A 26,845-nucleotide genomic window follows, 5' to 3' on the forward strand; every position below is an offset into this window, starting at 1 on the left:
ATGGGAACACATACCATGAACCAGACTCATAACAGTAGAGTATCAGCTCATAGGTGTTTGGTTTGTGTGTTGTAGTGCTTGACCACCCTGCAGCACAATTCACATAAGGTGCCTCTGGAAACATGGTGTCTCAGAGAAGCTCTTCCTTTCATAGAAAAGATTCAAAATCTCACAACCCCATTTAATTGATTATACCGTGAGTTCATTTCATCTTCTAGTGCATAAATGAAACACCATTCCAGAAACATTAAACCAAGAATTGTAAAGGGAGATGACTGGTGAGTAGTCCTCTGAACAACTTAGGTGGTGGTGTATGAAATGCTGGTACTACATTGCTCAGACAACAAAACCACATTCACACCAGAGAATTACCAACTTGACCTCACATTTTAGGGGAAAAAAGCACACTTGCAAAATATCAACCCCAGCAAACAACCCGGATGGGTATTTTTGCCATATCTTTGATATTATGCAGTTATGACCTTCTGACTATCCAGCTTTAACACACATGCAAATATCGGCAGTTTGTCACCCGTTCTGCCTCCTGCAGCCACCTGGTGCCTAAATGTCAAGTACAGTACAGCGGAGTGACAAGCAGATCTCTCCTATTTGTGAGACACTGAAGACATGAGATGAGGAAAGGGTAGAGGCTCTTGTCTGCCCAACATGTTTTGAAATTTTCTTCGATAACACACTATTTTATGGAAAAATGTACAGATACCTTTTTTGCTTTAATAACGAAGTTTCTCTTGGCATTCATAAAGGGCAGATTTCTGTTCTTTCCACTTTTCACTTAATGTAAATTTTATGACACCCGCTGCAAAAGGTACAGATGTAATTCCCAACTGTGACATATGATGTGAAACTGGCATTCAGTGAATCATTTGGAATAATATTTCATAAAGCTATTAATCATAAAATCATATGTAAGTTTCATAAACCAAGACAGGGCATACTATGATAAAAAGTGTCTTAATTCCTTGTGATGGTGTCCTCCTCTCTAATCAGGAATCAAGTAATGTTGTGGGCTTAAAGGGATATGTACATAAGATTACGATATAAGGACATTGACTGTGACATGTGGAGGTTTGAGTCATGTCATTAAATGCAGGCACGAATAGTTAAGTGGTTAAGGTGAACACTCACAACAAGTGGGAAATCCAGGTTCAAGTCCAGGTTCAGCACAAATTTTGACATGTCACAGTTGGGTAATACATCTATCCTCATTGCGGCTCATGTCAAGAAATTCACATTTAGGAAATAATTTGAAATAATATTTCATACAGTTGCTGTTTGTCAAACTGCATGTAAATATTCTAAACTGCTACTTATAACACAGTAAACCTGAAACAAAGACATAACTATAATTATCCTTTACATCTTATCCACCTCTTTCTCAACTCACCTGCAAACTTTCAAGGGAATTTTCACAATCTGTGGTATCAATCTCATTTAAACTTATGCCTTCCCTCTCCATCTCAGCATATGTTCCAAATGGCAGCTTGCCCACACACTCTAGTTTCATTATATGCATTTTTGATCGCAGGTGTTTAGCTAAATGGCCATGTATACGAAATGCTATTTTGCAGTCATCACATTTGAAAGGACGAGGATTTGTAGTGGTTGGAGCTCCGAAAGTGGAGTTCATGCTGACCTACAGACAGAAAATAATATTACACTTTGACACATGATAACATATAGTTACTGATTCTTTAAATGAAAACTTTGCATGGTTACTTAAAGCTATAGAAATATTCAGTAATTTCATCTATCATAGGTCATTTAGTAAGTTAGTATGATAAACTGTAGCAACACTGTGGTAGACTTCTGTATTGAGGGTGTCTCATGCAAATAGTATTGTTTTAGTTGGGAATACAGGTATGTACAATATGAATTTAGGTGCGAACTGTATTAGAGTAGTGTCAGATGCTCATCTTAATGAATAGAAGTGAAATATTGTGACAAGATGACTATATGATCCGGATGGAGACCTGGCAAGAATATAATAATCATGACAGAAAATGAAACTTCCTGGCAGATTAAAACTGTGTGCCGGACTCAGACTCGAACTCGGGACCTTTGCCTTTCGCGGGCAAGTGCTCTACCAACTGAGCTACTGAAGCACGACTCACGCCCCGTCCTCACAGCTTTACTTCTGCCAGTACCTAGTCACCTACCTTCCAAACTTTACAGACGCTCTCCTGCGAAGGTTCGCAGGAGAGCTTCTGTAAAGTTTGGAAGGTAGGAGACGAGGTACTGGCAGAAGTAAAGCTGTGAGGACGGGGCATGAGTCATGCTTGGGTAGCTCAGTTGGTAGAGCACTTGCCCGCGAAAGGAAAAGGTCCCGAGTTCGAATCTCTGTCTGGCACACAGTTTTAATCTGCCAGGAAGTTTCATATCAGCGCACACTCCGCTGTAAAGTGAAAATTTCATTCTATGACAGAAGATAATCACCATCAAATTAGTGAGATTTAGAAGGAAGAGATAATGAGTGTGTGGCAACACAATTAATCTCGAACATGGCGGGGGAAGTGGGGGGGCAGTTACTGAATGACAGTAGTGTGTGATATCTTGTGTCTGTTCATCTTTGTTGACTTCTCTTTGTTTCCTTCCATGTGACAGTACCAATTAAATTGTTCTCATGTTCTTGTAGGAGTGCAAAATAAATTGCTGTCATTCGCCTGTATCAGTTACATACCGTTTCTGTTGTTCCTGCTAGCGGTGACATCACATAGACAATGAACAAAGAACAGCACATCAAATGTGAGTCAACAACACCATTTTCAATGGATTCCATTGCACCAGAACAGGCAGTGAGCAATTCGGATGATACGAACACCAGTCTTCACTTTCAAATTCAGACTGATGGAATTTCTTCACTGCCAGTTGGCTACACTACGTTAATCCATGTCTTGCAGCAAGGTCGTAAGAAAGCTATATATGCCAAAACAGCCAGACCTTTGGTTCAAAATGGTAGAACTCCTGTTTGCTGCGGATAGTGTGTGCGATGGCAATATACCGTTTATACTTACCATTGGCACACTGTACTCTCAACCTATAGTGTTATTCTCACACATTTTTTACGCCACCCTCAATGTGTGCAAATGTCAACATCTCAAGGACAATGAGTTTCAACATATGCTTAAGTTGCAGGACCTATGCATGCAACAGGTCCTAAATAGTGAGGATATTAGTGACAAATTGCCCTCCAAATTTTGGTGTTACCTTCAAACATTACTTACAGAAGTGTAAATTTCTGAAACAATACAACTGTGGTTTAATCAACTACCATTTGAGTTAAAAGTACTGTGATTTCCAACAACAGTGGAAACATATCTTTGCATTTGCACATGGCTGACCGAATGCACAATGTTTTACAAGTGAGAATATGGGTGCATCATGTCAAGACGTAACGGCATCACAGGAAATGTTTCAGCTGACATTGCAATATGACAGCAGTTTCCGCTAGCAGAGAAGATCTGTGCACTTCAAGATACAGGCACACTCTAGCAGCAGCTCAAGGAAACTGATCCCACAACATTGACTCACAACATCTGTGGTAGCAAGGACCAACAAGGTTGCATCCACATGTTTTCAAAAACAGTCACAGACCTGATGTTGATATCATACACACCTAACTCCACAAGCTCTTTGCACTTCCCCTTGTGATTATCCAAATGAAAACAGTGACTGGATTTAGATGCAAGCCGCTGCTCTGACGAAAAGCACTTATTTACACCAATGTCCACAGAACAAAAATTTGAGGTTCATCCCAAGTTCCCAATACTTAGGCTGCTATTCGCTGACACCCAGAAATCATTGACAATGCTACCAAGGGATCAATCTTCGTGTACTGCATTTCCAATGTAGATACACGTGAAATACCAGGACAACACAATGTTCCAGGCCCTTTTCGCAGTCACCTCAGTTATACATCACAGACACACTGACTTCATGCACACATCAGATTGATTACAAGGCGGATGTAAGTGTACTGACAATGGATTAGAACAACCAAACTGTGGTCGACACCTGGCTTACAGCTGCTCGTAACTTCCAAATTTCTACTTTATAGGAACGAACTATTGTTGAGAATCAGGGCTTCAAGAAACCTCTTCAACTGACTTTCGTGTAGGCTGACATAAAGGAACCCACCCTAGGCATCACATTTTTGCATCACTATATTGTTGACAGAATCTTGCACAAGACGTGTATCCATGTTGGTTCTGAAGCTATTACAGAATGTCTTGGGAAAATGAACAATATCCAAACCTTGCATTACATTTTGTCATATGGCACAGTTCAAACTAGTGACACGCATGATGCTACAACTCCAGATACAAAGTTGATCGGCACTGTTCAAGTGGCTCCAGTCTTCACACCCCCAACTACACACTGAAGGATCTTCCAATGATAGAATGTGCATACCATGACATAAAAGACAAGTTATGATCCCTAACAGATGAAAAAAACAATCATTATGGTGGAAAATGAAATGATTTCCAAATAGTGTGTAGCATCTAACGAATTGAGAGCTGCTCAATTTGACCTCTAGAGCATAAGATCTTCCTCCATCTCAGCTTCTATCAACCACCCAAGTGACTCAACCACCCAAGTGACTCAAGCCACATCAGTTAGTGAACCATCTCTGCCAACAACTGCAGTCGTGCACAATACTGGACACCACATTCAGGCTATGCCCGGTTCTCCTATCACCTTCAAGACTTGCAGACTAGAGCCTGACAATTATGCAGCAGCTAAGAAAGAGATCAGCAAATTGTTGAATGTGTACATAATCCGTCATTCAAACAGTCCTCAGGAATCTCCTATATATCTTGTAGAAAAGGAATATGGCTCTTTGTGACCACATGGAGACAATCAAGCATTAAATGCACACACCATTTTGGACTGCTACTCAAGAGAAAGCTGTTCAAATGTGGCAGCACTTTGTACATGAGGTACTTTGTGGACTGCCCTTCCATTTCGCTTATTGGATGATGTGTTTAAAAATAGCTTTGACAACTAGTTTTTGACATACTCACGAAATACCAGTTGGTGATTAATGGGGACAAATGTGAACTGTGACAATAGAAAGTACAATTCTCAGAACATTTGACCTTTTCTTCTGGCATAGGAAAAATCAATACAACTGAAGACACAGGATGAAGAATTCCAACAGCACATCCATTTCCTGGGAATGGTTAATTTTTACAACCACCATTTTCCACATGCAGCAGCCACACTGGCACATCTCATCACAACACTAACAGGACCTAATTCCAGTGGATGCACCCCCCCCCCCCTTTCTTGGAACACAGAATTGCTACAGGATTTTGACACGGTAACAGCAAGCTTGAAAAATGCTGTGCTCTAGGTGCACACTGTGTATTTTGTACTTCTGGCTATCAAAATGGACACCAGCCACTTGATAATACAAGTGGCACTTCACAACCAAATCCACAGTTCTGACAGCCACTCTGAACTTCCCCTGGATGTTGACATTCTCCTGGACAAATTGGAGTGCATTACACTTTAGACCATACGTGGAGGCATGATTCTTAATCTGTTTACTGATCATAAACCTATTTCATTTGCATTTACAATGCCGTGTGAATCCTTTTCAACGAGGCAATGCTGGCAACTGGAATTTATTAACCAATTCACGATAGACATTCACCATGTCAAGGTGCAGACAATCTAGTGCCAGATTATTTTTTTTAGAATCAGTTCAATATCTGGCTAGTGCCATTACTAATGTGGTAATACTGGTTCCTGTCAGGTCACTGAAGTTAAGCACTGTCGGGTTTGGCTAGCCCTTGGATGGGTGACCGAATTTACTGGGTGCTGTTGGCAAGTGGGGTGCCCTCAGTATTTATGAAGCCAATTGACAAGCTACTTGATTTAGAAGTAGCAGCTCCAGTTACAAAAACTGACAATGGCAAGGAGAGCAATATGCTGACCACATCCCCCTCCATATCCACATCCAATGATGCCTCTCAGTGGAGGATGACAGCAGTCGGTCCTGTTGAGTCTTCTGAGGTCTGTTTGGATGGAGTTTTGGAGTGCAATATCTAGTGACATCAACTACAATGCTGAGGCACATGCTGAGGCACAACCCACAGTGCCCAATTATGAGAACTTAGAAGCAACCAACTAGTTATGGTGTGACATTTCTACAAACCAGCCTCACCCATTTATGCCTACTGCTTTTTAGAGAGAGCTCGTTGATTCAGTACAAGGCCTCGCGCACTCTGGAAGTGGTCACTGACAGATACGTTTGGCCATACATTAAACATGACTGTTGCACATGGATCCAAACTTGCTTAGCACAGCAGAACATTAAAGTTGACCATGCTGTGCGTAAGTCAGGTACACTCAGATAACCTACACAACATTTCACATATGCACACATCAATAGGCAGAAATTCTGCCTATTGCCAAATTCTCAGCTGAAAGAGAGGCATAAACTGTTCTGACTACCTGTATTTTCCACTTCAGATGTGCCACCAGCGTCACTACAGATCGAGGTAGACAATTTGAATCCGTTTCATTCCCTAACTCACCAACCTCTGTGGCTTCAAACACCAGCGTACAACCAGCTACCATCCAGCCAGTAACAGGGTGTTTTAGAGTGGGTTAAGTCTACCTGCATATTACTGGTGGACATTTATAAGGATCAATGTTACTACCATCACCTGATGCCTACACTGGAAGCCAAGAGGAAAGGGTGGGGGGGGGGGGGGGGGGAGGGGCTGACTGCGCCATCACCCCAATAGCATTCCCTGCAATCTGATGCTTCACCAGTTTCATAGCAACAGTCACTAAAGGCAAGGGCAATGTGAGAATGGCATGTGATATCTCTGTGACCAATCTTTGTTGAGCTCTCTGCTTGCCTCCATGTGTCGGTAGCAATTAAACTGTTCTCGTGTTGTACGTTCTTGCACAAATGTAAAATAAATTGGCTTTATTGACCTGTATCAGTTACGTACTGTTTTTAAAGTGAATAGTGTTCCTACAAGTGTACAAATGATTGATAGGTGGATATGGGTATTAAATCTGTAATATGAGAATCCTTGCAATGCAAGAAAAAATGTGCAACCTACAAAACTGAGGTGAACAAACATTTAACATTCTCAAATTCCACTTTTTTGAAATTCCATGAAATATTTTATTTGGATAAGTTATCATCACAAAAAGAGAAAATTGATATGATAGGTGCACAGAAAATCTGTTATGATACCATGGCTCAACTCTGAAGAGAACTGAGTACGTAAATACTGGAAAACATCCCTTGCAAAAAGACGAATACTATCACCACCACAAATTGTGGGCATGTGGAAAACATTGGATCTTAACTTAGTTTAAAAGCGAAACTTATGTTGGTGGAAGTGCACAGCATTCTTTCAGTTGTGTAACATACCGTATAAAAAGCTCAGTTTATGAAAAGTATTTCCCCAGCACTCTACTTACTTTATTTTGATGGCTGACAGAACGCTCGTGCTTCTGTAAGTGCCCCTTCGTTCTGAAGGACACTGCACATGACTCGCAACGAAAAGGACGTTCAAAGTAATGTATGTTAACATGTAAGCGGAGCTGGCTTGGTTTGGAAAAAATCTTGTTGCAGATTGAACACATACTTCGGCCATCATCTGTTATACTAAAGACAAAACATGAAAAAAGTTGTCATTAATACAAAGAAGCAAATCAGAAAAATAGGTTCACTGTAATGTTCTATTTACGAATATTTTTGCAGCACCACCAACTTTCACATAATAATAATAATAATAATAATAATAATAATAATAATAACAATAATAATAGTATCAAGGTCCGCGTCACTTTCCATTTTTAACCAGACATAATGTCTGAGAAAGGATACTTCTTTCACTTTTTGTTAACAGATGTATAATATATTTTACAAAAAGAAAACACTCTTAAATGTACACTCCCCATTTTCAATTTCACTCTCCAAGTGTTAATTTGCTGAATTTTATACTTCATGTGGAACACAGCAGTTTGGTGAATTCAATTTCATTTCAGTTACAAACTTTATGTAAGTTATGGGCACAGAGGTAGGTAACATAAGGCAAAAAGCAGAGAAATGGGAAAAAAAACAACCACTGAAAGAGGATGAAGGCACATGAATGACAGTTAAGAGGGGAAATGACATACTATCCAAAATTTCTGGAAGAGGAAAGTAAGCAGCTTAAACAGAAAACAATAATTAACACTCACTGAGATATATTGATTTTAAGCTTTACATTGCTCTTTATATGCCTGTCCATTACTCAGTACCTCGTCCTAAATGTGGAATGTCATCCATCCTCTTAATGATTGTTTACTGCAAGAACTGAAACATATTAACCACCACCACTGCACAATAATAATCTTATTATTACTGCTGAAGCTGCTGCTGCCACCGCTGCACCCAGCAGAGAGAATTGTGTAAAAACTGGAAGAAATTATCCATATGACAGAAAATGCAAAATATAAATAGAAAGGGGAGTACGACACCACTATCTACATGTACATACATACTCTGAAAGTCATTATACAGTGCATAGCTGAAGGTGTCTTGTACCACTGTTAGTTATTCCCTTTCCTGCTTCATTTGTAAATGGAGCAAGGAAAAATTGACTGTCAACATGCTTCTGTACAGGCCATGATTTCTCTTACCGTCTTCATGGTCCTTACGTGATATGTATGTTGTTGGCAGTAGAATCGTTCAGCAGTTTGTCGCAAATGCTGCTGCTCTAAATTTTCTCAATAGTGTTTGCAAACAAAAACGAAGAACTGGTGTTAAGATCAGATGAATAGAGATGGCAGAGTGTGCATTGGGCTGTATGTTTCCATGTCCAGCGACTTCAAGCAAGTGTACAGGAAGGATAGGTCCAAATAGCACAAGCTTAAAAGCAAGTACAGGCCCCAAAATGCCAGGCATATTTGCAAGACAGTTTGCAGATGGCATACCCATTCTCACTGACCACCTTATCCTTGTTACGCTCCGGAAACAAACCTTTTGATCTTTGGGGAAATTTAAATTGCTATGACTCTGCCCTGGATGAGGCCCAGGAGAGTGTCTGAAATCTTGCTGCCAGATGCGTCCTAATACACATAAGATTACTTCAAAAACAACTTACATCAGGCAGTTATGTCTATCAAGAACAAAAGTTGGAAATGAGGGATTACTGTGGGCCACTGAGACCAACTCAGTTGGACATTTCATGCAAAGCAGTGATTGTAAAAGTTTGTGATGCCCCAACTCATTATCGGATGAGGAAGAGTACCCTGCATATTGGTAAAACATGTTGACTTAAAAGAACATTGTTGAAAGACAAATTTACAGGAATATGTTCCAAAAGCAACTGTGGAAGCACCCTGAGGGAGCGTTATAACGGCATTATTATCCACGATGTATGACCTTCAACATAAATAAATTAAAATTCTGTACAGGAAGACCCATTATTGTTGGACTGTTAATGTCTGGTAATCAACTATTACACAGTGGCTCACAGTACCAGCAGCAGAAAGAAATTTTAGAAGCTATTTGTGATTCATGGGTGGGTGGGGGGGGGGGGGGGGGGGCACAAACCAATGTCGAACACAGTTGAGTACTGATCTACTGGCAAATTAAATGCAATTAATGGTAGGGTACGTCGAGCTGATGCAGGGGTTAGGTTCAAATAATCTCTGGCTGAGACAAAGGCTCAGACAATTACTGAACTAAATGCAAATTTAGATATAATAAATGCTAACAGACCAACAAGTAAATCAGTTAGATACAATAAATGCTAAAACGTATCATCATACCAATATGTTAGATGAATACATTGCGGTCTCATTACAGGAAAGTGTAATGATAAATAGAAATTTATTATGAATGTTAGCTATACTATTGAATTCAAAAGGGGAATTACATTCTGCCACAATCAAACTGTCTAATTTAATGATAAATGGGTAAATAAATATGCTAGTGAATTAAATACAGATCTGAAAAGGGGAGTAGCTTACAATTGGTTCGCCTCCTACTTTAAGAACAGAAAGCAGAAGGTAATCCTCCGCAATATTGAGAGTGGTAATGATGTTCAGTCCCAATGAGGCACTGTTAAATGGGGCGTTCCCCAGGGGTCGGTGCTGGGGCCACGGCTGTTTCTTGTTTATATAAATGATATGCCTTCTAGTATTACAGGTGATTCAAAAATATTTCTGTTTGCTGATGACACCACCTTGGTAGTGAAGGATCTTGTGTGTAATATTGAAACATTATCAAATAATGTAGTTCATGATATAAGTTCGTGGCTTGTGGAAAATAATTTGATGCTAAATCACAGTAAGACTCAGTTTTTACAGTTTCTAACTCACAATTCAACAAGAACTGACATTTTAATCAGACAGAATGGGCATGTTATAAGCGAGACGGAACAGTTCAAGTTCCTAGGCGTACGGATAGATAGTAAGCTGTTGTGGAAAGCCCATGTTCAGGATCTTGTTCAGAAACTAAATGCCGCTTTATTTACCATTAGAACAGTATCTGAAATAAGTGACATTTCAACACGAAAAGTAGTATACTTCGCATATTTTCATATGCTTATGTCATATGCTATTATTTTTTGGGGTAATTCTTCTGATTCAAAAAGGGTATTTTTGGCTCAAAAACGGGCTGTTCGAGCTATGTATGGTGTAAGTTCGAAAACCTCTTGTCGACCCCTATTCAATAGTCTGGGAATTTTGACATTGCCCTCACAGTATGTATTTTCTTTAATGTCGTTTGTTGTTAGCAATATTAGCTTATTCCCAAGAGTTAGCAGCTTTCACTCAGTTAATACTAGGCAGAAATCAAATCTGCATGTGGAATGCACTTCCTTGACTCTTGTGCAGAAAGGAGGGCAGTATTCTGCTGCATCCATTTTCAATAAGCTACCACAAGAACTCAAAAATCTTAGCAGTAGCCCAAACACTTTTAAGTCTAAACTGAAGAGTTTCCTCATGGCTCACTCCTTCTATTCTGTCGAGGAGCTCCTGGAAGAGCTAAAAAATTAAGCAAATTCCAGTGTTACATTCTTGATTTTCTTTATTTAAACTAACGACTTGTCGCCTAAATATGTTTCTTATATTTCATTTTATCTGTTTCTACAATCGTGTTATAATTTCATGTATTGACTCGTTCCATGACCATGGAGACTTCTCCTAAATGTGGTCCCACGGAACAATAAATAAATAAATAAATAAATAAAAACTTCAGACACTAGCATCAGATTAAATATTCCTAAACAAGGTAAAGATTCAGATGAAGCAGAAACAACAGATTTCACTTTTACAACAGTGGAGGAGCGTGTTGACAACTTAACTGAATAAAGATTCAGCAAAATACTGAGCCATCTGTTTAATTCACATTTTTGTCAGGTATTGTCTGTGAATAATGAGTTTGGGAGACATTAATTAAATGTAGTGCATAGCTACAGCTGAACTGATGGGTATCATATATACATCATCTTTACTGACAATTTAGAACTAGTATCAACAGCTTTGGTTGTCCAACATTGTTTAATATTAATTTATATGAAAGGTGTGATTTTAGTATAATATTCTGCAATCATAACTTAAAAAAGAAATCTCTTAATGACAAGAAAGGGTTCAGTTACCAGTAAGTCTAGATGGTATGGTACAGATGAAGAAAAAAGTAAAAAATTTTTGAAAACAAATAAAAGGAAATGAAAAAGGAATTTTAAGTGTAAGGTAGGAAGCCTCAAACCCATATTACACAAAGAGAGATAGGTGGGTTGCTAAGTGTATCCAGAGGAGTGTATTGGGATACACTTTCCAATACAACTGTCATGATTAGCTTAAAATGACATGCCAAAAGGTTATTCCACCAAGAGAATGGAATTGGCCTCTTATTTAGCTTTTAAGATAATGTATACAAAACAGCCACAACAAGACGGACATTCTGAAATATAACTATTTTTGAAGTACATAATTGTTTCCATAGATCTATTAGTTGAATTTATATTGTTTTGTGTAAGGTAACTACAATTACTTTAGGTGCTTTCAATATACGAAATTTTTTCATTACCACCCTTTCTATCATCTTTCCAGGGATTATAACAGAACTGTCCCAAAATTTTGAAGGTACCACGTCACAATCTGAAAAAACTGAACCCTTATAGGATCACTTTCTTGTCCATCTTTCTGTCTGTGCAACTGTTAAAGAATCCGTTTCCTAAGGAATGGGTACACGTATCAAGTTGAAATTTATGTCACATATTAAGGTCAATGGTCCGTTTGCAGTGTAAAAATTTTAAGCTTCTAAGGCAATGCAATCTAAATACGCAGTCATTTATGCCACATATTTTGACACTCAAAAACTCTCTCATCAAAACCTATATGGTACTTTCCGTTGACGTATAATCACGAAATTTGGCTGGAAGCAAGCTTTCACAGTGCAAGTGAAGTACAAACAAATTGAAAATTGTTAAATTGTAATATCACACAAAAAATTACCTTTTACAATTAGAATGTTCACTTCATTCATCCTCTGTCAAAAGCATAACAGACAAATATTACAGCTTGCAAATATAAAATGCAAGTTACAGTCATGTTTTAGTAAGTAAATAAAATATTTATTAAGTCTTCAATATAAACATGTATAAACTGACGTCCCCTGCTCACTTCACTTTCTATGTCCAGAATAGTCTGACGAACTATGGTAGAGATTTTGATATAGTCTTGGAATTCCCGGGACCGATATCTTGCCAGTATCTACATAGAAAATAGGCAAAAAGGCTAAACTGGTATAAATGGGTACTTAGAAGGCAGAAGGTAAAATCACATAACCAGTTATGTTTATTTGCACAATGGAAGGCGGGATGTCAATGTAATAGGTGTATGAGGAGGAGGAGCTATAAGTTTTAAACAGGATACTGTGTCCTAATATATGTAGCATAGTAAGAAATAGGGTGCATGTACCAAGGGAGGAAGATCTACACCTGTGTTGAGGAAAGGGAGGAATATGTATCTACATAGATTACAAAAATGCATGAATGTGTGTATGTTCCACACCACCTCCAAAACCAGTGAATCAATTTCAACCAAGCTTAGTACAACACCACTTACTGTCTGGAAAGAAGTACTGTGGGGATAAGAACCACCTCCCATTGGGATGCAGTCCCCAACAATCAATCTTTCCTTCACATCCCATCCGGTAAGTGTCGCCCTGACCTGGGAGTCTGAGCAATATTTCCGAACCTTATTCATTTTTATAGATGTTACCAATCCTTTTCCTTCCTCTTCAACCCTTTTGCAAGAAGCTAGCAATTTTTAATATCTTTAGATGTGTGTGCTCCTGTCACTGTTGGGTGAGCAGATTTTTTATCTATGTAATTACACTGTATTTCAAAAGTTTATTATTTTTACAGATGTAGTACTTTTCGTGAGTCATAAGCCTGGAGAACGACTCACAAATATTCATTAAACCTCATGTTATTATTCAACTATTCTAATTTCTCTAGCTGCTTATGAACCGATCAATTATTAGGACAGCAGCAGTGGAAAAGTGATCACAGTTAAAACAGTCTCCAGCTTCTGTCTCTGGTTCTGTGATTTGACAGACCTTCTCTGAACTCATTTTGCCTCTTATTTCCTATCATTTTGTTCTCCTCTCATTTTCCATTAGTGAACCAGTATTTACAATTACAATAACTCTTTCAGTAATATCTCTTTTTTTTTTTCATTTGTTCCTTATTTCTGTTTTCATTGGCCTGTCTTCAAAGCAGTTTCCTCTACATTTGAGGATTGTCAAATCATAATAAATGTGAGTGCATCTATCAGCGAAAAGAAACACAAAGTCCATTCTCGTAGAAAGACAAATTCTGGAGCTCTACAGATCAGTTCAAACTAATCATTACACATTTTTACAGGGTGAAATAGCAAATGCATTTGTCAGTCAGATGTATATGTGGACTTACCTGACATAGCTAGGTGACGGACCACTGGACGGGGGCATGAACTCTGCTTTCGGACCACCTGGTGACTGAGTTGGACTTTCACGAGTTGTCGTAATCTGAGTGGTAGGTGGAGACAATGGACGCTGACTGCTAAAAGGAGAGGATCGTGCAGGTGACCCATTTGGTGCTGTCAGTTCCACATGCATACTTGAAGACTGTGCTACCGAAATAGGGATGGAAGAAGATACACAGGCAGCAACTGAAGAAACAGCTGAGAAGGTCACCTCTACTGACAAACAAGTTTCAGTACGTGATACTGGAGTTGGAAATGAAGCAGTTGGTGTACTGCAATTTCCAGCAACATCTGTTACTGGAGGAGTAGGTTCAGGCTGTAGTACCTGATGACGCTTCACTCTCGCATCCTGCAAAGCTCGCTCAGTCAGGTAAGCCTGCAGCATTGTAGCTTCAGCTGGTGCAGGTACTGGAGGTGCTGGAGGAGGAGGACATCGCTCTGCAGAGCTGCAAAGAGAAGCGAGAAGGGTAGCTGGTTCTGAAACAGGAGTCAGAATTTCTGAAACTGGAGTTGTAGGCTGTGTCTGGACATGCAGCTGAAGTTGTGATCGAGTGCTTAGGTCTACTGGAAGACCATCTTTATCACGTGTAGTGACAAGAGGTACAGTGGAAGTGGTGGGGCTACTGACACTCAAAGCAGGTTGTGGTGTGGAAGTAGTAGTGGTTGTGCGGTTAGATGGGAAATAGTAACGGTTTGTTGTGCTTTGCACAACAAGTCCACCGCCTGTGGTTCCTTCCAGTCCAAGGGCCAGTCCAGTATTGTTTGACACCTGTAGAAACACAAATGTTTATTAGCATTGTTTTAGTGTGTTACACTGTTTCTAAATACAAAATAATGAAACAAGACTCGATTGAGAGAGGAAGTGCATTTTATAAATTTGTTTCAGTCCTAGTTCTGTACCTTTTCACGCTCTGTCTGAGCACTGACTGCTGAAAGTGTTGGAGTGTGTGGTGTCGGAACAATAATAGTAGCCATATATGGGTACGTGTTTGGCCTGGCTGCAACTGCAGGTACTAAACCAGCCGACGCAAGCCCCGGTGAACTCGAGCCACCACCGCGACTGAGAGACAGCAAGCTGCGAGCTGCTTCACGCTCTGGAGCTCCTTTGTTTGCCTCATCATCACAGTCTGCAAAATATTTAAGAAGGGTCAGTGAACCTGTCATTTTGTGATCAACATTTCAACATGTAATTTTTTTCCAAACAGAGGAAATAGGTACTGTGTTAATTTTATTATATGCAGCTCGTTTTACAGACTAATTATGAGCTATCAAAATAAGGAAGAAGAAACTATGAATGACTTTCGAAAAAGTAACAGCAATGTAAGTATGGTTTCTCACTCCATTTTAAAACCATGAAGTTATATATCGGAATACAATTATAAATTCAAAAAATGTATATTAATCATAGCTATACTGTGTGACCATCAGAGGGAACAGAAATATGTAACAAAGAAACATAATAAAATTTACTATGATTGTCAGTCAAATGGAAATCAGTAATGTTTTATTTTGGGAAAAAAAGGTAAATAGAAAAGTAAGTCCCACCACAATATAGCCATTAATACAATTTGATTAAAAAAATCAGTATCAATATTGTTATGCCTTGTTTATAATAGTCTTTAACTACAGGGTGCACCACTGCATAAATCGCTTTTATGTCCATCAGAGACCGGTGTCCTCGCAAATAATTTTTCACTTTGCCAGTGTGCAGTTCATGATGGATGGTTGAGTAGTTTCAAGTGCATTTTCCAAATTTTTTCTTTGGAGTGCAGTGTTTTATATGGTGGGATACTGGCATCCAACAAGATAATTCCATGTACTTACTGGTGTTTGTTTTAAACTATCAAGTATTTTTGGGTGTGAAGCAAAATCACGGATTATTCCTTTGTCAGGAGCTGGACAGTAATGAACCGTTAGGTCAATGAGCATAATTTTACCTGTAATTGAAAAAATTCTCAAATTTTGAGTGTTATCTTTCTACTTCTCACATTATCATTTACTCTGCAGTTCCTAATGCCTGCATTATGTTGCATTCACTGCTTCTCTCCAATCCAAGAAAATGAACACTCCTATTGATTGGACTTCACACGGTGTAGACTCAGTTCTATCCAGTGATGGGCTGGCTCATCTGTGGAACATTGTGGCAGTCACTAAGCACTTGTGCAACCTATCCTAGAATACTGTTCAAGTGTGAGATATCTGTACCATACAAGGTTATCAGGGGATACAGAATGTACACCAATAACAGCACCACAAATGGTCACAGGTTTATTTGATCACTGGAAGAGTATCATGGATATGCTGATATGAAAAATCTGAAATGCAAGACACTTGAAGAAAGATGCCAATCATGTTGAGATAGCTTACTTAAAATGTTTCAAGAACTAGTGGTAGAAGAGGAATCTCTGAATATACTACAATCCACTGTGGATCAGTCCAGAAGGAACAGTGAATACAAGATTAGACTAATTACAGAGGGATTTAAACAATCATTCTCCCTGTGTTCCCTACACAAATAGTGTGAGAAAAAGCCTTCATAAGCGCTACAATGATCAGTACCCTCTGCCACGCATTTTACAGTTCTTTGCTGAATGTAGATGTACTTCGACTGGTCATGGCATACTCTTCCTAGAAAGCCTCTGGATTATGCCTGCTGCATTGCTCTCAGGGAGAACTGTTCTGTTTGTACCATCCATTTTTTAATGACTGCTTTGCTTCAAGCAAACACTAACACACACAGGCACAAACTGAAACAGTCAAAAGCTTCCAAAATCTCCAAGTCCTTTTTTTGGACAAAATGAGAAGAAATGGTTGGTGCATTATTCAAGTCACCCAAATCTATTCTAGACATCTATAGACACTGCTCAGTTACCATATTACAAGAATTTTAGGAACATCTATAACAAACAAGGAACATTTTCCTTAGGTTTGCTACCATATTCGACTAAACTATATTAAACATTGACCAGCGAACAAAACTGTACATCTGTAAAAAAATATTGCTGTACCTTAACATACAATTACCAATATTCCAGTATAAAAAATATATAAATAAAAACAAAATAAATATATTTCTAACCCTCATCAGCTGGCACTTGTTCATCATCCTCATCTTCATCCTCATCATCGTCGTCATCCTCATCTTCATCATTATCATCAGACTCCGATTCACCATCTTCAATTCGAGAAGCTCGCATTGCTTGCTACAAAGATCATATATGTAACTCTGTTCTAAAATAACATAGTAACACATCATATTACAACAAACAACAGCTTTTTCAATACCTGTTTTGCCAGACATTCTTCATCAATGTAACTGTCATCAACAACAGTTGGTACAGGTACAATTCCAAGTTCTACACACTTCTTGTAATGTGCCTTTGATTTCATATGCTTTGTCAAATTTCCTTTTGTTTTGAAACTGTAAAAAGTTATATTTGCATAAGAATACAAAGTAATTTTAAAGGACACAAACTGAAGCCATGGGTCTTCAAGCATACGACGAATAAATTTTGATACACGTTGTAAACATTATTACCAAAAGATATCTGAAATCTTACATCTATTGCAATACCTCAAGCAACGAGTAAAGCACAGCCATCATGACTACTCTACATATTATTGATACTACCATCAAACTTTCAGTAAATAGGTTAACTGTTCAGCTTTGTTTCCTTGAAAATAAATAAAATAATTAATCTCACCTGAAATTACAGTGCTTGCAGGTGAATGGCCGGACATCTGTGTGAGTGCGAATGTGCTTCTTGAGCATAGAAGGCTTCTTGCAACGGATCCCACATTCCTCACACACATAACGACCACGGCCTAAAATATGTGTTAGTGAGAATTATGTCCTCAACATTATTGTTCATGTTAAGATCATTCCAAAATTCTGCTTACCTCTCCCTCTCACATATGTATATTCTTCATTAGACTCAAAGCCCCCATCAAAGATTTTAACCCTCCTTGGTGGCTGCTCACCACTTTGTGGACCCTACAAGATGCAAATGACAGCAAAAAGTATTTGTACTATTTGTACAGTCAGACCAAATGAAGTATGTAGCTGCAATGACAAAAATTATACGAGGGCGGTTCAGAAAGTAACCTCCGATTGGTCACAGTGCGGGTTGTGGGGGGAGTAGCGACGCCATCTGCGCGTTCACGCACTCAACAGGTCAGTCGGCATCAAGCCGTGGTCGAGTGAACGTCGTACCTGCGCTAGTTTAGTTTTTGTGGCAGTTTGAAATGTGTGCTGCAATAGAAAACCCCGCCAAATGTGAAGTGCGTGCTGTCATAAGGTTTTTTACAGCCAAAGGATATTCTGCAGCAGCTATTCATCGTGAGCTTTGTGCCGTGTACGGACCAAGAGTTATGAGTGAAGGAGTTGTCCGTGAATGGGTACGTTTATTTAAAAGTGGGCGAGAAAACGTTCATGATGAAGAGAGGAGTGGTAGACCATCATTGGTGACTGACGAACTCGTTCAGACAGTTGATGCAAAAGTTCGTGAAAATCGACGTTTCTCAATGTCGGAGTTGTCTACTGGTTTTCCACAGATTTCTAAGACTCTCTTGTACGAGATAGTGACAGCAAGATTGGGTTACCGTAAGTTCTGTGCACGATGGGTGCCCAAAATTCTTACCGACCACCACAAAACTCAAAGAATGGCCTCTGCATTAGACTTTCTGTCACGTTATGAGGACGAAGGAGAACCATTGTTAAACAGAATCGTGACCGGTGACGAAACCTGGACTAAGTACGTGAACCCTGAGACAAAAGAACAATCAAAGATGTGGGCACATTCAAATTCGCCTACCAAACCAAGAAAAGCCTCGCAAGATTTTTCTGCCAGAAAACTGATGGCAACGGTGTTTTGGGATGCCAAAGGGGTGTTGTTGGTTGAATTCATGGAACGTGGTACGACCATTAATCAAGACGTGTACTGTGAAACAATAAAAAAGTTACGACGGGCTATACAGAACAAACGCCGTGCTATGCTGACTTCCGGTATCGTTTTTTTGCACGATAACGCCCGTCCTCACTCTGCTCGCAGAACAACGGCACTTCTTGAGTCCTTCAAGTGGGACGTTATCAACCATCCACCTTACAGCCCAGACCTGGCGCCAAGTGATTATCACCTCTTCATGCATTTGAAGAAATGGCTCGGGTCACAGCAGTTTGATGACGACGAAGAGCTCAAAGATGCGGTCACAGGCTGGCTCCAGGCACAAGCGGGTGATTTTTATGCAGAAGGAATTTCAAAGCTTGTGAAGAGATACGATAAGTGCCTCAATCGCTATGGAGACTATGTAGAAAAATAGTGCAAAGATGTAGTTGTAAAATGTATATATTAAAATATTTTTGTTTAACTTGGTGTATTTTTTAAAATCAACCGGAGGTTACTTTCTGAACGGCCCTCGTATTTTGAAACTGCTTGTAGTGCAGCATGTTCAGGATGTCTTTCTTACTGATTTGTATCCCTTTTTCATCAAGGATAATTGTATGCATTAAAAGGGTTACACTTGATGCTCTAGTTCTACCTTCATTGCCAGGGAAACACTTCACTTGGTCAGGTTTTAACACCTGCAATACACTTAACTACAATAAATTGATCAGTGAAAAATTTATTAAGAAGACAAAATACTATTTCTGCAATGATTTCTGAAGAGCACAGGAAAGTTAGATACTATGTTGTCACAGCCTTTGAACTGAGAGTGCAATACCTACTTCTTGTCCATTGGTGTTGTTCTCAGAACTATTTTCTCCATCATCAGCATTTGTCTTATCTTCAGATGTACCTTCATCAGTTACATCTTTCTTTTCTTTGTTCTTCATCTGATTCAAAGTTTTATTCTGCCAATATGATGAATGGGTCATAACCAATGCATGCTTTTGTGAAGTTCTTGCCACTGTATACACAACCGGTCTATGACGTGAATCATACAGTGCCATTGCCTTGCCAGGCTCTAGACCAAGAGGATTTGGAGCAGCCTCTGAACAAACCTGAAATAAAATGACACTTGCTATTCAAATTCAGGAGGAGGGGGGGTAAAACACGAAACCATCAATGGGCAAGAAAAAAAACCATTTACTGTTAAGAAAAATTATTCTTCTTGATACACATGAAAGATTCTCTTTGAGGTAACCAAAATAACTTTTTACCTCACAATAGAAAGTTTATGAAAATACATAATGTTTTCCCACACCAAATTAAAAACTTAATAATCATATCCAATAAAAGATCCAGTATTTTTAATTCATTTTAGATCAATTTTTTTATAGACTGTGACACAGTGACAATAAAATGTATAAAAATTATATTTATATAAATTATTATATACTGTTCTTGAACGATTTTACATAAATTAAGTAAAATTGTTTTGTAAAGCTTACCTTCCAATTGGAGTACATCGACAGCTTCGAATGTTCCGGGCTGTGTAGCACATACATAGGTTGAAGCCTATTCAGAGTGCAATAATACGAACGAGCTGAGCATTTTAGGCCCAAATATGTGTATGCATGTCCATTCAAGTACAGCTGTCCATACGACTTTTTCGGTCGTGGGGTCTCTGGGCTTACAAGAGGCAAAACTGGTGTCAACCCCATACCGTGTACCTTCTTTGGTGTAAATGTCCCTGGCTTCAATGGTAACGATGTAGGCCTAAGAAACCGTGGACGATGAGAGCTATCAGAATTTCCACTCCTTCCATTTCCATCCTCATTTTCTATATTTTTTTCGATATCTGCACTTTCTGTTCTGCCACCATTTTCTGGTTTTGCAGGTGATAATGAACTTTCACATTTAGAACCCATCACAATACTGTCACTTCCTGGAATCACACATAAATATAAATTACTGAAAATAAGGAAATAAATCACGATAACATAAAAGGAATACTGTAAAATTATAATACATGATACTAGTACCACTGTCACTAAATTTGTATCAACTCTTTCTCATTGGTGCTAGCTATTAAGGTGACCTTTAATAACAGAGACATTTTACATTTTTAGGGAGTCTTAGTTCACTCTAAAATGTTCCTAGAAGCCAAACAATTTTTAATACAAAAATGGGTTTTTTGTCATTCAGTTACTTATGAACATATTGATAGTTAAGCCTGGTGGTAAATACTACTATCTCAATACGATGATTAGGAAACTTTCCCAGAAAAAAAATCACCCTATCAATGGGTCAGACTTGCCTGTGATAAACACCTTCAACCACTGGTCAGCAGTAATAAAGCCTCTGGTTGGTTTTGGGGAAGGAGACCAGACAGCGTGGTCATCGGTCTCATCGGATTAGGGAAGGATGGGGAAGGAAGTCGGCCGTGCCCTTTCAGAGGAACCATCCCGGCATTTGCCTGGAGTGATTTAGGGAAATCACGGAAAACCTAAATCAGGATGGCCGGACGCGGGATTGAACTGTCGTCCTCCCAAATGAGAGTCCAGTGTCTAACCACTGCGCCACCTCGCTCGGTAATAAAGCCTCTGGCCACTGCTCATGAGGAACTAAGCTGAAGCAGTTCTATCAAATCGTACTTGCACTGAGAATGAACCCAAGATCTGAGTTGATCACACCTTCCCATTGTCAAGCCTAAGTTGGCTCATCCTCTCGGCTAGTTCCCATGAAACACATGGTACTCGCCTCCTCCCAGCATTTGAAAATCTGTCACCAAGGGCATTTAAATGGTTCAAATACAGTATATTTCCGCTGTCAATGTAAACTTGTTTTCCACTTGTATGAGAGAAAACTGCATGAACTATATGCAATTAAACCAGGAACTTCATCATGGTCCAGACATGCTCTTGGATACTAGTCAAGCCCACAATGTTATAAAGACAATATCATTTGCCTGTTGTGTCAGAAAGAAAAACATGAAAGAAAACATTTAATAATAATCTGATTGCTGCAGTGTACGCATTACTCCAACAGCCAATAAGTTTATAAGGTATCAGAACGGTAGGTAACAACTAACCGTTACCACCAAATGACTAACTTCTTATTTTCTGGATGGGTTGGAGGATTGTGGCAGTAAATCCATGTTTCATCACCAGTAACAATGTTATTAAAATAATAAGGCAGAACACTAATTTTTCGAAGCACCGGAAACATTTCATTTGAGTGGATACTGTTGTAATAATAATTGACCAGAGGCGCTTTTTTATATTTTGTTTACCACTACCAGTTTCAAGCAATGACTCATTCTCTTTTGATTTTATGTGTAATTTGATCCGACTTTTAAGGTGTTGGATGTTGTTTTTCGAATTGTGATCTATTTTATTTCTATGTTCTGAATGTTCATTTAAAATGAGATTACTATTTCATCTAAGATGTTCGTGTAGATCCCTTTTTTTGGTTCTATGAAGAATGGGTCGAGTCCAGAGGCATGCACTGAGCCCGTATGGTCCACCTGGGACCACAGAGAAGACTACCGGGCAAGCCTCGAATCACAGTGCCCGGTGTCCCGTCGGGGCCCCGAGTCCAGCCAGGTGCCCATGCGGCTGAGCTGGTCGTCAAGCGGCATGCCCGCCACACATCACACTGTTGTGTGGAAGTCTCTGTAGCCCATTTGCATGCAGTTTTTTTACTTTGCACAGTATTTACTGACACTGTACTTCACCTCTGGTGTTACATTAAAATAATTGATGGCTGTAACATGAGTAACAAGATTATTACTTAAATATCCACTGCTGCTTTAAAATTGTTAAATTTACTTATTGTTACACAAATGTGAAAAGACTTTGTACCTCGTGATACAGTGAAAATAGTTAATTGTATTAAAGGTTGCTCTACTAATTATCAAATTTTTGTAATAATTTATGAGGAAATGAAAAGCACTTAAAAGTTTATTATTATTATTATTATTATTATTAATTATTATTATTATTGTTGCTTATTATTATATCGTATCATAAAGGGTCTAATCACTGCGTCTTGCACCGAACTGTCTGCACAGGGGTATATTTGTTGACCACACACATATGGTTGTTACAGAAGGGCCACGGATATTCCTGACAGATTCTGGAACCATCTCCAGTCTCTGCCTATGCATTAGTGGAGACACGACATTGTGGCCATCACCTGCAGTTCTTGAAATAACCCATTTGGGCTCATTAGCTGGTCATGCACATGTAGATTTCTGCAATAATGGGCCAGATTACGTTCTCAAAATCAATGAGTTTTTCTGTAGTTCTCATGTGACAGCAAGTTCTAGTTACTTACAGTATGGCGAAGGAGTGGAGCAATGACCAAGTCAAAAAACTTATAAAAATGTACCGCAAAGGAACTTGCTTGTGGAAAATGAACCATGAACATTACGCAAAGAAGAATATAAAAAGAAAGGTATACAAAGAGAATGCTGAAACATTTCTGTATGACGTTCCAACTGCGGAACAAAGCGTAATAAAAACTTATCTACAAAATTAGAGACCAAGTTTTGTAAAAGAGCTCAGAATAGTGTAGGCTGTAGAAGAACACAGAAAAAGGAAAGAATGAAGTGTATGAACAAATAAAAAAATGCTCGTACCATGTTTATGGTAGTACTATGCACTATGTGTTACTTCCTTTATTTTGCATTACGAGTTACTTTTCTTTACAATGAATCAAGAACGCCATGTTCCTACCATATCAAACCTTCATGATTCTCAAAGAAGTGCAGATGATTCAGAAAGCAAATCTGCTCATGTGCAGCCAGTTATTTCCGCCTTCCCAGTGCTGCCTGTTTCCCTGTTGCACCAAGCCCTGTTGAAGCTTCATTTTCCAAGGTGAGATATACATGTAGAATGATGGCCTCAGCCGAGTATCCAAAAGAGCAGCAGGCCTCGACAGTGCATCACAGCTCGTGCCTTACATTTCCAAGTACAGCTGAGCTCAACTACACACACTGTGGGCAATGGAATGGACCGGTCATCCACAGGTGGGCTTGGGCCAGTCAATGTGACACGATGCATGGCTCTGGTTGAGTCTATTGCATAGTGCGGATTTTCTCAATGATCCGTATTCATTCCTGATCTATATACACTCCTGACTGGTCACATATTTTAGCTTTGTACAGAGTATTTTGTTCATTCCTATTTTATTCTCAATGCAAAAGCTAATATTAATGTAAGTATTATGAAACGTGTTTCTTATTTTTTTGAGATATATTTCCTATATATGGTGGAATACCATTTTTTTCTTTCTTCTTCTTTTCTACTTTTAATGATGTTGTTCAGTCATTTTTATTTGGAAATTTGGTCCTAATTTTCTTTCTGTATATTTTATCAGCTATATAAGGATTGTAAGCATTTTTTGTGATTACAGTTTTTTTAGCTGTAACCAATTCTGTCTCATGTTTTTGTAGTAAGTGGAACTCTAATGACACAATCTATCATGGCATGAAAATACACCATTTTAAGTGTTAGTGGGTGACATGATAAGTTGTGTATTGTGTAGTGACTTGTGATCTGTTTGCAAAATTTACGAGCGACTCATTAGCTATTTTTGTGTCTAAGAAGTTTATGCTCTTGTTGGTTTCATATTTGGTGCTAAATTTGATGCTATTATGAATTTTATTCATTTGTTGGTGAAATTCAATTTATCTCATCATTGTTTCCATTAAAGAGAGTGAAGGTAACATCAACATAAAACATCAACATAAGCTCAGGAATGAAAAATTTATTTTCTTAGTGATTTAACAAAATATTTAGCTGTGTGTGCTGTCATACAATTATTTCATTTTCCAAGGAGAGAGTTACCTGCAGAATGATGGAACCACTATTGGAAGCTGCCTCACAGGAACCCTGGTAATTATTGTCTTAGATCACTTACAAAATAAATTTTCAGAGAACAATCCTAATCAGCTGATAAGTCACTTACCAACATTATGTTGGCGATCCTCTCATTCTCTTTAATGAAACGATGACAAAACTAATGAAGTTAATCAACAAATGAATAAAACCCATAACGGCATCAAAGTGGCCATCAAATATGAAACCAACAAGAGCATAAGCTTCTTGGACACATTTCCATTTTGTAAACCTAAGACAAGCGACTGCATGATGCATAACTCATCATGACCACCACTAACACAGAAAACAGCATATTTTTCAAACCATGATAGAATGTGTCTTTAGAGTTCCACTGAGCAAAGAGGTAACGAAGACAGAACTGGATACAATTAAAACTGTAGCTATGAGTAACAGCTAAAATGCCGATATAGTCCATAAAATATACAGAAAGTAAATCACTTACAAATCTACAAACAAAAGTGAAGAGATAACATTAAGAAAGTAGAAAAGAAGAAAAAAATTCATTACGTTACCATATATGAGGAAATACTTCTCAAAAAAAATAAGTAACACATTTCACATCATCACTAATGTTAAAATTAGCTTTTGCACATAGAACAAGCTAGGAATGAAAATAAGATGCAGAACAGACAAACCTCAAAAATATAGACAATCAGGAATATATACAATTAAATGCAGTGACTGTGCCTTATTCCAAATTGAACGAACAGGATGGAAATTTATTACAACATACAAAAAAGATATAAACAAAAGCGAAATCATCATCTCCACATTAAGTACTGCATCTTCAGGAATATCACTTTACAGAAGACATATGCACTAATCTTTCCATTCTTCATAAAGCTGATAAACGAAGCTACATGAACATCTTATAGGAAATAGAAATCTACTCACATTTGGCAAAAAGTCCACACAACATTTTAAATGAACAAGCAGAACATAGAAAGAAATACACTCCTGGAAATCGAAATAAGAACACCGTGAATTCATTGTCCCAGGAAGGGGAAACTTTATTGACACATTCCTGGGGTCAGATACATCACATGATCACACTGACAGAACCACAGGCACATAGACACAGGCAACAGAGCATGCACAATGTCGGCACTAGTACAGTGTATATCCACCTTTCGCAGCAATGCAGGCTGCTATTCTCCCATGGAGACGATCGTAGAGATGCTGGATGTAGTCCTGTGGAACGGCTTGCCATGCCATTTCCATCTGGCGCCTCAGTTGGACCAGCGTTCGTGCTGGACGTGCAGACCGCGTGAGACGACGCTTCATCCAGTCCCAAACATGCTCAATGGGGGACAGATCCGGAGATCTTGCTGGCCAGGGTAGTTGACTTACACCTTCTAGAGCACGTTGGGTGGCACGGGATACATGCGGACATGCATTGTCCTGTTGGAACAGCAAGTTCCCTTGCCGGTCTAGGAATGGTAGAACGATGGGTTCGATGACGGTTTGGATGTACCGTGCACTATTCAGTGTCCCCTCGACGATCACCAGTGGTGTACGGCCAGTGTAGGAGATCGCTCCCCACACCATGATGCCGGGTGTTGGCCCTGTGTGCCTCGGTCGTATGCAGTCCTGATTGTGGCGCTCACCTGCACGGCGCCAAACACGCATACGACCATCATTGGCACCAAGGCAGAAGCGACTCTCATCGCTGAAGACGACACGTCTCCATTCGTCCCTCCATTCACGCCTGTCGTGACACCACTGGAGGCGGGCTGCACGATGTTGGGGCGTGAGCGGAAGACGGCCTAACGGTGTGCGGGACCGTAGCCCAGCTTCATGGAGACGGTTGCGAATGGTCCTCGCCGATACCCCAGGAGCAACAGTGTCCCTAATTTGCTGGGAAGTGGCGGTGCGGTCCCCTACGGCACTGTGTAGGATCCTACGGTCTTGGCGTGCATCCGTGCGTCGCTGCGGTCCGGTCCCAGGTCGACGGGCACGTGCACCTTCCGCCGACCACTGGCGACAACATCGATGTACTGTGGAGACCTCACGCCCCACGTGTTGAGCAATTCGGCGGTA

The 26,845-nt window shown here is 39.3% G+C and overlaps 1 protein-coding gene across 1 annotated transcript in view; it reads right to left on the reverse strand.

Annotated features, from left to right (window-relative positions):
• Positions 1–26,845, reverse strand: part of LOC126253464 (uncharacterized) — a 99,199-nt gene that overhangs the window by 22,769 nt on the left and 49,585 nt on the right. The window contains exons 6-15 of the mRNA XM_049954860.1: positions 20,408–20,844; positions 19,742–20,017; positions 17,917–18,010; positions 17,721–17,841; positions 17,302–17,437; positions 17,096–17,219; positions 14,917–15,143; positions 13,965–14,785; positions 7,471–7,657; positions 1,406–1,654 (exon numbers count right to left, since the gene is read on the reverse strand). Coding sequence (XP_049810817.1) covers positions 1,406–1,654; positions 7,471–7,657; positions 13,965–14,785; positions 14,917–15,143; positions 17,096–17,219; positions 17,302–17,437; positions 17,721–17,841; positions 17,917–18,010; positions 19,742–20,017; positions 20,408–20,844 — 2,672 coding nt within the window. The remainder of the gene's footprint in view (positions 1–1,405; positions 1,655–7,470; positions 7,658–13,964; positions 14,786–14,916; positions 15,144–17,095; positions 17,220–17,301; positions 17,438–17,720; positions 17,842–17,916; positions 18,011–19,741; positions 20,018–20,407; positions 20,845–26,845) is intronic.

The sequence above is a fragment of the Schistocerca nitens genome, chromosome 1, assembly GCF_023898315.1.
Source record: "Schistocerca nitens isolate TAMUIC-IGC-003100 chromosome 1, iqSchNite1.1, whole genome shotgun sequence".
In the NCBI taxonomy this organism is placed as follows: domain Eukaryota; kingdom Metazoa; phylum Arthropoda; class Insecta; order Orthoptera; family Acrididae; genus Schistocerca; species Schistocerca nitens.